Source organism: Geospiza fortis, unplaced genomic scaffold (genome assembly GCF_000277835.1).
Source record: "Geospiza fortis unplaced genomic scaffold, GeoFor_1.0 scaffold39, whole genome shotgun sequence".
Taxonomy (NCBI): domain Eukaryota; kingdom Metazoa; phylum Chordata; class Aves; order Passeriformes; family Thraupidae; genus Geospiza; species Geospiza fortis.
Genome location: NW_005054660.1, coordinates 177,384 through 189,638, shown reverse-complemented (window position 1 = coordinate 189,638; position 12,255 = coordinate 177,384). Strand labels below are relative to the sequence as shown.

The 12,255-nt window shown below is 44.4% G+C and overlaps 2 protein-coding genes across 2 annotated transcripts in view; one reads left to right on the top strand and one right to left on the bottom strand.

Annotated features, from left to right (window-relative positions):
- Window positions 1–6,748: 6,748 nt before the first annotated feature.
- On the bottom strand, window positions 6,749–10,282 carry GDF5 (growth differentiation factor 5). The gene is made up of 3 exons (XM_031064936.1): window positions 10,236–10,282; window positions 9,917–10,014; window positions 6,749–8,400 (listed from the first exon to the last, which is right to left on the bottom strand). The coding sequence occupies exons 1-3, from the start codon at window positions 10,280–10,282 to the stop codon at window positions 7,532–7,534; spliced, it is 1,014 nt and encodes a 337-aa protein (XP_030920796.1). The 3' UTR covers window positions 6,749–7,531.
- Window positions 10,283–10,892: 610 nt separating this feature from the next.
- Window positions 10,893–12,255, top strand: part of CEP250 (centrosomal protein 250) — a 37,931-nt gene continuing 36,568 nt past the window's right edge. Inside the window, exon 1 of the mRNA XM_031064935.1 lies at window positions 10,893–10,897. Within this exon, the coding sequence (XP_030920795.1) occupies window positions 10,893–10,897 (5 nt within the window). The remainder of the gene's footprint in view (window positions 10,898–12,255) is intronic.

Below are 12,255 nucleotides of genomic sequence, written 5' to 3'. Positions count from 1 at the left end.
TGCTGAACCAGCTGTTTTTCTAACAACACAGGAAGTAAAATAATCAGTCAAAGGTGGAAGCATGTACTTTAAGTCCTTCCTCGAGGTCATATCAGCTATTCCCCAGGGGGTGTACAGGGGTAGGTGTCTGTCTCAGCCCTGCTTTGCACACTGTCCAGCTTCACGCTAGTGGGGCACAGGCAGGAATGTGACTTTCCCAATAGCAGTGGGAGACATGGGGAGTTCCCCCTCCTGGTGCCTCCAGGCAGGCAGAAGTGCAGCGGGGAAAAGGAACTGGGCCCAAGCTCTCATCACCTTGGCAATTAAAAAACCTCCCAACAAACCCAGGGACTCTTGTGTTTAATAGGAGCCTCTCCACTCCTTTTTCTCCTGCACAGCGTGATCCTCTCGTGCCTGCAGCTGAATCCCAGCAGGACAGAGGGACCCAAACACCAGCCCCTGTCCCCAGCCAGGAGGCTCATTTGGGACACTGTGCCTGGTGTCACTCACCAGCTCCTGCCTGGCACAGAGGCTTCAGCTCACTCTCCCAGGGCCTGGCTCTGCCCTCGTGCTGCTGGGAATGCTGCTCACTTTAGTGCTCTGCACAAAAATGCCAAAGTTAAGCACTTTGTAAAGTCCAGAGCTACCTTTAACCCCAGGCTGCATGTCCTAGGAGAAGAGAGACTGCTTGTGCCTGGGGCCCAGCTATGCCATCTGTGATCCACCCTGAGGTCTCATAAATGAAAGTCCCTTGTTCTCCAGAGTCAGGTTTCTAACCCCTGTGAGTTTGAACTCCCACCACAGCACACATGGCCACAGTCAGTGTTGTGGGAAAATTACTGCTGGTTCTGTCTGTTCAATGCCACTGTCAGAAGTTATTTGCCTCTGCTGAGCTTCTGAAATATTGTACCAGCAAAGGTGTGGCCAGCAGGACCGGGGCAGGGATCATCCCTGGGCACTGGTGAGGCTTCACCTCAAATCCTGGGACTAGTTCTGGATCCCTCATGGCAAGAATGACATTGAGGGGCTGGAGCATGTCCAGAGAAGGGCAGGGGAGCTGGGGAAGGGTGTGGAGCACAGGTGTGATGACAATGAGCTGAGAGAGCTGGGTGGGTTCAGCCAGGAGAAAAGGAGACTCAGGAGGGAAGGAAATTGTAGCCAGGTGGGGGTTGGTCTCTTCACCCATGTAACAAGTGACAGGACAAGAGAAAACATCCTCAAGTTTTGCCAGGTTGGATACTGAGGTCAATTTTTCATAGAAGGGGTGATCAGTCATTGGACAGGCTGCCCATGGTAGTGGTGGGGTCACCATCCCTGGAGGTGCTCAAAAACATGTGGATGTGGCACCTGGGGACATGGGTTAGTGGTAAACCTGGCAACGTTGGGTTAAGGGTTGGACTTCATGATCTTGGAGGTCTTTCCCCAACCTTAATGATTGTGTGATTCCATGATCCAGCCCCCTCTTGCTCTAAGCCTGCAGCAGTTTCTGGCCTGGAGCTCTCAGGAAAGCCCTGGAAGCCGCTAGCATGGAAAGGACAGGAAACTGCTAAGAAAGAATTACTTTCACCAAGCCCTCAAAATAAGGGGTTTTTTACCTGGTAGGCACATAGAGAGAATCATAGAATCATTTAGGTTGGAAAAGACCTCTGAGATCATTGAGTCCAACCTTCAACTGATCCCTACATTGTCAACTAAACCATAGCACTGAGTGTCACATCCAGTTGTTTCTTCAACAGCTCCAGGGATGGTGACTCCACCACCTCCCTGGGCAACCCCTGGCAATGCTTGACAACTCTTTCTGTGAAGAAATTCTTCCTGGTGGCCAACCTGAACCCCCCTGGCACACCTTGAGTCTTTGTCCTCTTGTCCTGGTGTTTGTCACCTGGATGTGTCAGTTCCCCCTGCAGCCCTGCCACCCACCCAGCTCCTGTACACTTGGAGGTGCATCCACTCTGCAGTTCCTCCTGTGTTTGCCCCACCTTAATATTCAGTCCTTCACCCAGTCTCAGCCCCTGCTGTGGGGGCTGCCTGTCTGTATCCCCCCAAGAGCCACTTGTCCCGAGGTCCTCTCCCGCAGCCACATTCCCTTGGAGCACCTCCTCCTGCTTCTCCCCTCACTGCCTTTAGCCCTTAAATCCTCCCTCGCTGGGTTCCTGTAACCTGATCGCCAACCCTAGAGTTAATGACTTCTTTGCCAGCTGAAGTTTATGAGCCTTGTTTCACCTTTGCAGAAAAGAGAGCTGTGGGGAAGGTACCCATCCCCTCTCTCAGCATGGGGAGGACCCAAGTTGTGCTTCTCTTCTAAAATTTCTGGAGAAAGATTAATGTTTTGAAGGCATTTGCATGAGCAAACTGAAATGTCTCTGGTTTTATCAGTTAAAGCCTTATTTCTGACTTTATGCCACAATCAATGGCATTGTGTAAAAACAGGCAGATGGAAACTGGATGTGCAGAAGCAATGCCTTCATTTTAGTTCCATTTGATTTGTTTAATAACATTTCTCTTGCAGTCTGATGGGCAGAGGCTGCTCAGCCTGGATTCCTGGATGCAAATTATGGCTCAAGATATTATATCAAATAGATTCTAAGAGAAAAAAACAGTGAAAAGAACATTTTCTGTCCCCTAGCAGAGGGTCAGCCAATTAATCACTGTTATTGTTGACTAAGTCATTTTTTCTTGACAGCTGTGCCCTTCAAAATGACATCAGGGGAAACTGAATCCATTTGCATTACTTCAGCTGGCCAAATCACTGCAGAAAGTTGAAACTAGTTCTGAAAAAAAAACAACCAGGCAAACAGGGACATCAGTGAACTCGGAATGACAGAATAAATGGGCTATTCTGAGTACTCAGCAAAGTGCATTTACTGCTCTGTATTTACTGTTTTTCAAAAAATGTTAAGATTTTTGTTTATTGGATTTGTTGAGAAGCAATGAAATCTCCTGCAATTTTATTTTTAAATATCATTTTACTACCCAACAGCAATAGTAAATCCATAAAATAACACGATTGACCAGGACTATGGAGTAGAAAAAAATATTGTTTGCTTTGTACATTCTTATTAGTTTTGGCTAAGATGTTATAAAAGCAGTATCTTTTAACACCTTTTATTATACAAGGGTCAAGGGGTTTTTATGTTTCTTAAAGAAAGCTTCAAATAGCCCACATAGTGGGTTCCTGCATCTTTCATATGGCTGCTGTATAAACAAGCCCATTTTACACAGGAAATGACATAACCATGTAAAAGCGTACACGGAGTTTAGGCACATATTCAAACACTAATGGGAATGCATTGTTTTCAATGGCATACTTTTATGTTTACCTATTGAGCTTAGTACCCATATTTTAGCCAAATACAACAAAAATTATCCACACATACCTGTCTTATAGTGTACTGTTTATTTGAAATTTGGACCTTCACAAAGACTCTCGTGGGACAGATAATGACCCTAAAAAGTAAATACAAATGAGGCATTCTCAGTGAGAGAGTGAAACCTGCCATCATAAAGGTGGAAAGCTAAACTTTTAACCTGTATTGCTTTACAGCTCAGGTTTCTGCCATCCAGTTGCTCACACCACCTCACCCATGGGAAGAAAGCCGTAACAATAATTTAGGGTGTCTATCTTTGCACATTATATAATGACCTGGCTTAAGAAAGTAGTGCCAAACTCCTGCAGTCATAGAATCACCGAATCACCCAGGTTGGAAAAGACTTCCACTAAACCACATCAGCAAATGTCACATCTGCTTGTTTGCTGAACTTCCAGGGATGGGTGACTCCACTTCCTTGGCCAATGTCAGGTTCCCTGTTTCTCTCCAGTTTCTGTGCCGTGTCAACTCCAGGGTGTGCCTTGTTCCTAAACCCCTGGGTTTGGAGGGGAATGAAGATTGAGTGAACCCTGCCTGGGTCTTTCTTTTGTGCCCATCCATGCCATTCATGTACCCGGGGAAGTTTCAATGCCTTTGTCCACATGCCAGGTCACTGAAACTGAAACTGCCAGGTAAGGTCTTGACAAGATTGGCAACAATTTGTGAGAAGACAAAAGTTCGTGCCAGGGGATTCCAATGCCTCCAGCAATGTACCAATAAAGCACCTACAGGCTAGTACACATTTACACCATGGGCAAAGTCAGTAGAGCATTCCAGAACAAAATAGTGTAGAACTGCAATTTCCAGACTTATCAGACAATTTCACAATGTAAATGCAAAAGGACACACTGGTCATCGCAATATTGGTTTATAGCTAATGGTATCAACAAAGAATGCTCAAATTTAGACCTAAAAGTAAAATAAACCCTACCTTATTCCTATGTCCACGATTATAAACTCCTCACTTTGAGCTGAACTAAACTTGAGCAGTGCCAGGCCTGTCCCTTCTGGATATCACCATATTTGAGAGATCAGCCAAACAAACTGAATGTCATGTTACCTCCTAACCCAGGACACTTGGGCTTAAACTGCTTCTGTTTTGGCCAAAGCCATTTTTGAAGCAGTAATAATCCATTATGATTCCAGCATTTTACTGTCTGTACCTTCAAATTTGTTTAAACTGACATTACAGACCTACTGACGGTTTAATTTTTTATTTTCCTTTCTAGGTATAACTTCCACCAAGCAGAATGTAGGCTTTTGAATGATTACCAAAAGGGTGTTTGTTAAGACTTTAGTTTGACAGTATTTTTTTTCATTTTTCCTCAGATCATACTGTTTGCTTTGGGATAATTGCAAAACCATGGCATATTTTTCCATTTAGATGCTGATACATACTCAATTTAAATACCATTTACCTGAGCTTTTATTTTGCTTTATTCATGCAATGAAAAACTCATACAAGGACAGCAAGAAAGAACCTCAGAGAGGTTTATACCTATTAGGTTTTAGAAACTTTCTATTGCGACCAGCCTCACCAGGACTCTCAGGCTGGTCACCAGCTCTGCAGCGTGAACTGAACAGGAATTTTCCTCCTCAGATTTCCAAACTATCATGCCTCATGTGTAACACCAGTCCTCCTGTCCACCACACTTGTTACAGCACTTGATGAATCCAGGTGTACCGAAGCAAACTGCCCCGTGCAGGCAGTCCTAATCCCAGGAGTTAACTTGTCTTAGCTTAGATTTGCTTCAAGTGTATTTAAATAGGCGGTATTTGCTATTTTAAACTGATCACCCTTAGCCATTGAGGGAACATGCCTGTGTGGTTAGAAACTGGCATGGCACAGCTGTGTCTCAAAGGTCAGAGCAGAGATTTCCTTGGGAATGTGCAAACAGCATTCCCAGAGAGTGAGAGCAGTACTTGCCTAAGGAAAAAAGGAGACAACCCTTTGTCATGGTCATTGAGCAAACCTCTCCAGGAGATAGGTGGAGCCAGTGCTAGAGGAAGCTGCAAACACACCTGAGAACAGCCAGGAGCTGGAAAAGAACTCCTTGAACAGATCAGGAAAAAAAAAAAGCCTGGGCTGCCCTCCTGGCTTTGGACTTGGCAGGGAAATGTTTTCCCTCCTACTGTAGCAACAGTAAAAATCAGCAGTATTTAAATCAGGTTTAGTAAAGCTTAGACTTGTAGTTTTGAAAGACTGGCTGGTGAAAGGCAGGTAGTGCTGGGGCCAGTAATGCTGTGCCTGGCCTGAGGCTCCATGAGGATGAGGAAGAGCAGGACCTGGGAAGGGACACAGAGAGTCCTGAAGGGAGATGGGGAATCCCTGCAGGCAGTCCTGACCCACCAAAAAGACCCATAAAACACCCGAATTTCTATGTGCCTGCTGCCCTGCTGGGCATTCACCATCGGGGCAGGGGCAGCTTTCTGGTCCCCAGGTTTGCAGCAGGTGGGCAGTGCCTGCAGGCAGGAAAACCAGGCAGTGTGAGCCCCTCCAAGCCATGCAGTGTCAGTCTCTGCAGGCAGGAATGATGGCACTGAGCAAATCCCACAGACCAAATCTCCCTGCGGGGCTGTTCTGCATCCCTGAGCTGCAGGGAAGGGCACAGGGCAGGTCCCCTGCATAGGGGTTCCCCAGGTGCCTGGCAGCAAGGCTGCTTATCCAGGTACATTAAGCTGGTTAAAGGCTGAACTGCCCAGAGAGTGCAGGAGAAAGGGCAGAGCTTTATGTCACTGTTTATGGCCATTGATCAGAAATTTAGGATGGTTTGCTGCTGGTGTGAGCTGGAACATGTCCAGACTGGGGTACTGAGCAGAAAGACCTTGGGGACTGTACTCAGCTCCCTGCCTCTACCACACCAGTGATGCTGTGCAGAGCCAGGAAATCTTATGACTCGATGGTCTAAGAAATATCAAACCTTAGCATTTATATTTTGTACTGTGGATAAACTTCTTCAGTAATTTCTGTTTGTTCATAGGACCTTTCTGATCCATCTGTAGCTGAACATTTGGTACCTATTTTGGGGGTGGAAACATACAGGGGCAATCCCATATATAATCCATGTCTGTAACAGATAAAGGGGATATAAAAGCACACAGCCCTTGGAGGCTGGAATAAATGGATACCAAAGCTCTTTTGCAACCATCTGCATAACTCATTTTTGCCCCAAACACATGAAGTCATAGTGTCATTCCCCACTAGATCAAACCAGGCCTTCCTTTCAGATCTTTCTTTCAATGTTTCCACAGTTTCTCTCTGTGGCAGCAAAATACACAGACATGTTTTGCATACCCCTGGTATTCTGCTGCATGGAAAAGTCCCTTTCACTTGTATTTATTGTACAAAAACAATTTCTTAATTGTGTTATAATTATGCAGAGTTGGACAGCTAGGCACAATGCAGCACTATGTCAATAATTTATTACATCTTATGCCATAATTGAACACTTTTACTATGAGCATTTGAGAACAACTTGGACCTTATACAGAATAATATATTTTGCTACATAATAATGGAAAGGTGGATACTTAAGAAAGATGTGTAGCTTGGAGGAAAACATACATGGAAGCAAATACCTCCTGCATCACCTATCTTTATGTAACACTTAAAACTAAGCCAACATATTATATTTAATGACCCCTTTTTATATATGCATAGTTTCAAGAGCTAATCAGAAGGAAATCATATTACAGTGCAACTATTTACACCAAGATGGGGGCGCACCAGAACACAACAAGTCTTGTCAACATTGGGACTCTTTTCTCACATTTATGAATGGACAAAGCGCATGGGAATCAGACAGAAATTCATTCTCAAGAACAATGTTCAAGGAACATACAGGTCATATCCACAGCTCACTGATATCATCTCTATCCACTGCCTCGAGGCTAAAAGCAGGAGATCTCAAGGTGTATAGGTATCATCTTCTCTGTCATGGACTTCACTTAGAGTCAGTCCTGTGTTGCCAGCGGCACAGGGCCTTAAATCCAGCTGTGTGACAGCATCCAAATGCTACTGCAATATGTCCATGGAGAGACACAGAAACACTGGATTTATTGCTGCATCCTTGTAAACACACTTGCCCTAGGGGTAAGAAATCTAGTTAACCTTGTTTGAGAAGAAGTTATGGCCAATGTGTCAAATTACCTTTCATAACATATTCACGTGAGCAGCTGCTCTGCTACCTGCAGCCACAGGACTCCACCACCATGTCCTCGTACTGCTTGTAGACCACATTGTTTGCAGAGTCAATGAAAAGGATGCTGATGGGGCTCAGCCGGGTTGGGACACAGCAAGTCGGGGGTGTGGACTCAGGGTCCATGGAGTTCATTAAAGTCTGGATAACTGCATGGTTGGTGGGCTCCAGGTGGGACCGCAGGGGGAATTCACAGAGCCCTTCGCAGTGATACGCCTCATACTCCAGGGGGGCTATTATCCAGTCATCCCAGCCCATATCCTTAAAATTCACGTGGAGGGCTTTTCTGCTACACCTCGCCTTCAGATTCTTGGTGGGCCTCTTGCCTTGCCGTGTTGCTAGAGGAGCTCTTCTCTTCCGCCTCTGGTTGAATAAGTACTCATAAACAGTTTTGTCATCTTGGCCGGATCTAGCTTTGATTTCATTGAAGAATAAGTCTCTTTTTTTCGTCCTCCCAAACACCAAGAACAGAGCCTTTTCATTGACCTGTCTTCCTGTTCTATTAAATCCCACACTCCTGAGATCAACAGCTCTCCCCCTGTCAAAAGTTTCCAGTTCAAAACACAAGTTAACCAAGTTTTTAAAGTTTCTGAAAAGTTTCCAGATATCAAACACTTCCCACTTGGGTGTATCGGTGATGCTGACAGTCCGAGAGTCCAAGAGTGTTGAGGCTTGTCTATTTGTAGAGCAACTAAATAATTTTACTTGGGAAGTTTTTCCAGAAGAATGAGACTTCCAGGTATCAGAAGGTTTTTTTCTCAATATTCGAAGCTCTGCTCCCAGCAAACCATCTTTTTCTAATGCACTGATGTCAAAAATATATTTTTGTTTTCTTATAGTTGGTGCTCGCTCATCTAAAAAAAAAGCACACAGATTTTTAAATGTATATCAAGCACAGAGCAATATCACTTATTCAGTTCTTAATGGTTTTCCTCAAATTTGCTTATAAGCCTCAAAGTTAGCCCACTGAACCGAAAAAGCAATTTCTGTCTAAGGGATCAGCCCCATGCAGGGATTCAGAAGAACTCAGGGACTCACCAGAGAAATAAGTTTCTGAGTCTGCCTTGTAGAAATCTTCTTTCTATTACCAGTGGGCATTTTCTACCTTCAAAGTTGTGATTAGCCAGTTGAAAAATAATACCTATTTACCACTTATATTCTACTTAAATTACTGAAAGAGAGCTTCAGTAGTGGCCAGGCCTTATGAGCAAATTTACCCTTAGATGATGCAATAGTAAATTAGTCCTTTAAAACCAGCCTCCCCAGGAACTGCCAGACATAAGGATAATTGCCTAATTAACTAAACCCCACATAATTCACAATTTTTCAAACTGGGCATAAAAAAATTCTTCTCTTTATCCTGACTTTACATTCGCTTGCTTCGGGTGGTGAAGAATATGGCTGAGCCATATTCATTGCAGTGAGGTGACATTAACAGAGCCTTCCAGTGGCAAGCTGGGAGCCTGAAGGCAGCACTTGTGAGCAGTGCGTCCTCCCTTCCCAGCAGCCAAGCTATTAATGAAGAGATGGCAAACAAACCCAGTCCTGGTGAGTCTTTCATCACAATTCCTTCACCAGCTGTGTTGCTTCCTTGAGAATATGACAAATGTCACTGGAAGCAAGATGGGGCTCCCAAAGCAGGGTGGGGAGGTGAACATCATGCACTGGGGGTCTGGTTATTTCTCCTGTAAAAGCAGACATTTGCCCAAATTTCCAGAAGTGTTTGGAACAGGAATGTTGAGCTGCAAGTTCTGGAGTCCTGGATGTTATTACCGTTGGTAGCCTGTGGTGAGCTGTGGGCTCCTTGGTGCCACCTGAAAGTTTCAAGGTAGTAGAGATACACTCCCCCACAGGATAATGACCCCTGGGTCTGCAGTGTAGTTCCTCACAATTCTACCTTGAACAAACCAGACTGGGCTTTTTGGTTTTTTTTTGTTTTTTGCTTTTTTTTTTCACAGAATAGCTCTATTCTTAGCATATTGTATGTTTTTAGGCACACTACAATCTAACATTAGCTGTTTCCATGAGCTAGATTCCAGCTAGCTAGAAAGAAAATAAGACAAAAATCCGAAAGGTTTTTGAACACCTAAGCATGCAAAGACTGATTGATTTTCAACAATATGCATCTAAAATACTTCCTAAATGTTTTCTTTGGCTGCCACACAACCATCTAGTTCTGCCTGTAAATGAGTTTTCCAAGATAAGTCAGGAGGACAAAATCTGCAGCAAACTTGTGTGATTTCATTTACATTAAAAAGAGCCCTTTGACTTTTCCAAAGCATGATTATTTTCCAATACTCTCTGCATTTATAAGCACACTCAGACATCTCTCTCTGTCCACACTCACTCACACACAAGCTCCTTTCTTACCTTGTCCTTTGTCTATAAAGCTGGTTATTGTATTGGCAAGTCCAGCCTCCAGTTTTACACTTCCATTAACACCCTTTCTTTCTGCATCTGAGAGAGTCCTGTACAAAGAGAGCATGTATTCATGTGGCGTTATCGGGGGATGTCGGAAAGTTTCCTTAGCTTCCCTCTGGGTTACAGGCTCTTTAGTCTTTTTGGTTTTGAAAGAATCACTGTCAGTACTGCTTGTGCCAGTTTTTTTCAAAGCCACCTTGCTGCTAAAATTTTGAACCTTTGGAGTCACTGTCCTTACTCCAGAAGGTCTGCTGGGGAGATGTCCTACCTTGCCCTCCGTGGCTGCTGTTCTTGAGGGAACCTTCTTTGAGTCATCGTTCTTGGCCAGCAGAGCTCCAGCCTGAACAGCACTGCTTTTAGTCCTGGCCTTTGAGGTCCCAGCACTGTATCCATGGCTTGCAGTCCTCAATGTACCTGCCCGTGCAGAGGGATTCCTCTCCTTTCCTTCTGCTTTCAAAAAACCTAGTTTAGATCCTGGATTACCCTGGCCTGCTTCAGAATTACTCAGCGCTCCAGGAACTAGATCCAGAGACAGCCAAGTCAAATGCCAAAGCAGTAAAGTGAGAAAATGCAGGATTTTCATCCTCTGGTCTTCCTCTGAATGCCACTAAAGAAAAACTCAGAAAAGGTTCCTCCAGTTTGGCAGAAGAAAACATGAAAGAAATTAAAAACCAAAGTTAGCAAAAATGATTTTCGTTTGAGATTAAAACATTTCAGATATTGTTGTTCAATACTTGTATCCAGTCCCATAGTGGAAATGCTCATGTACTCAGATATGATCTCCCCTGACTTCAGTTAGCAGCTATAAAGAACTTGTTCTTGAAAAGAGAAAGTTTACCACCTCGTTTTCTTCTGTAAAACTGACTGAAAACTTGAAGGAGTCTTGTTTAAATCCAAGGTTTTTTTTTTTTTCCAAGAAGGAAGAATGGCGTAATGCTGCCTCTGTGTTAAAAGGTTTTTTTAAAGTTTTGAGTTTTGAATCCTTTCCAGTGAAAATATTTCACACACAGAGGCCTGCAGGTGCTCAGAAATCTTTTACAAACCTGAACTCTGGAATTGGAAACGGAATTCCAACAAACCTATTTAATTACTCTCTGATGTCATGCTGTCTAAACTAATTTAACTGCGATATATTTCTTAAAAAAAATCTTCTTTACCCTTTTCATTAGCATGAGTCATACTCTGCCTCATGTGAAACAGTTCCACAGGCTCAAAACTCCAGAGGATGCCTTTTCAAGTGGCAGTATGACCTCTGCCTCAGCCCTCGATGAACTTCACGTTTAGACAGGACAAACTGCAAGATCAACAACTGAGAGCTGTCACACAGTCCACTGGACACATACATAAACTAATTTAGAAATAACTCATGTAGCTCTTTTTCCAGAGAACTTCTAACAGTGCCTTCACTCCGTCCCCCTGTGACTGAAGGGCTGTGCTGTAACGCAGGCGCTTAACGAGGGTAACATTTAATTTTACACAAACTCAACAGGGCCGTGCCCGCAGTCCGTGTATTTTGGCTTATTTATTGCTGTGCTTAAAAAACCCCGTGTCAGCGCAGCTGGAGAAGCAGCTCCTGCCGGAGGGGATGCCCCGCGGGGCGCGGTGCAGCGGGGCAGCAGTGCACCCTCCAAGGAGCCATCCTCCTCCTCCTCCTCCTCCTTCTTCTGCAGAGCCACTCGGGAGCTGGAGGCAGGCCGAACCCCGTCTTTCCTCTCGAGACTGCTGAACACCAGCCTTTGTTTTAATTTTAGATGCAAAATGCCCAAGAGCTGCTGATCCCGGGGCCCCAAGAAGGCTGCAGGTCAAAACCAGCGTTCCTCACTCTCCGGGCTGTCCTGCAGCTTTCAGCCGAGTGTCTTTGATAACCTGCACAAATGAACTGTTGTTCTAAAGGAGCCTTCAGGAAAGGAGGCACTGGGCTGGACTCAGCAGGGATTACTGGGACCCATCTCTCATCTTGCACTGATGCTAAGCCCAGTCCTTCTGCAATTGCTTTTCTTTTTGAGTTAAGATGAAAGGAAAAAGGTACATCACCTTTTAGCTTGTTCTGTGTGTGCTGTAGCATTCCCCACCCACCCTGACCAGTATCAGAAGCAGTGAACTGCTTTCATAAATAACAACCCGCATGACATGAGGAGTTCTGAATGCTTCATTTGTTTTGATGGAGGAACTGAAGGGTAGAAGAGTTCAGTGATTTTACAGATGTCACAAATAAGGTAGATTCAAATCATGATCCTCCTAATTTTGATCTAATGGCCCTTCCTCTGATGTCAGTTGTGCTTTTCATA

What these genes read in the sequence shown, in the direction of transcription:
- GDF5 (XM_031064936.1), bottom strand. Translation starts at nt 10,282, where the DNA reads ATGACTCAAAGAAGGTTCCCTCAAGAACAGCAGCCACGGAGGGCAAG. An exon ending in CAGCAGCCACGGAGGGCAAG is followed by an intron (nt 10,015 to 10,235) that starts GTAGGACATCTC and finishes CTCTTTGTACAG; the next exon opens with GACTCTCTCAGATGCAGAAA. An exon ending in CTTTATAGACAAAGGACAAG is followed by an intron (nt 8,401 to 9,916) that starts GTAAGAAAGGAG and finishes CTTTTTTTTTAG; the next exon opens with ATGAGCGAGCACCAACTATA.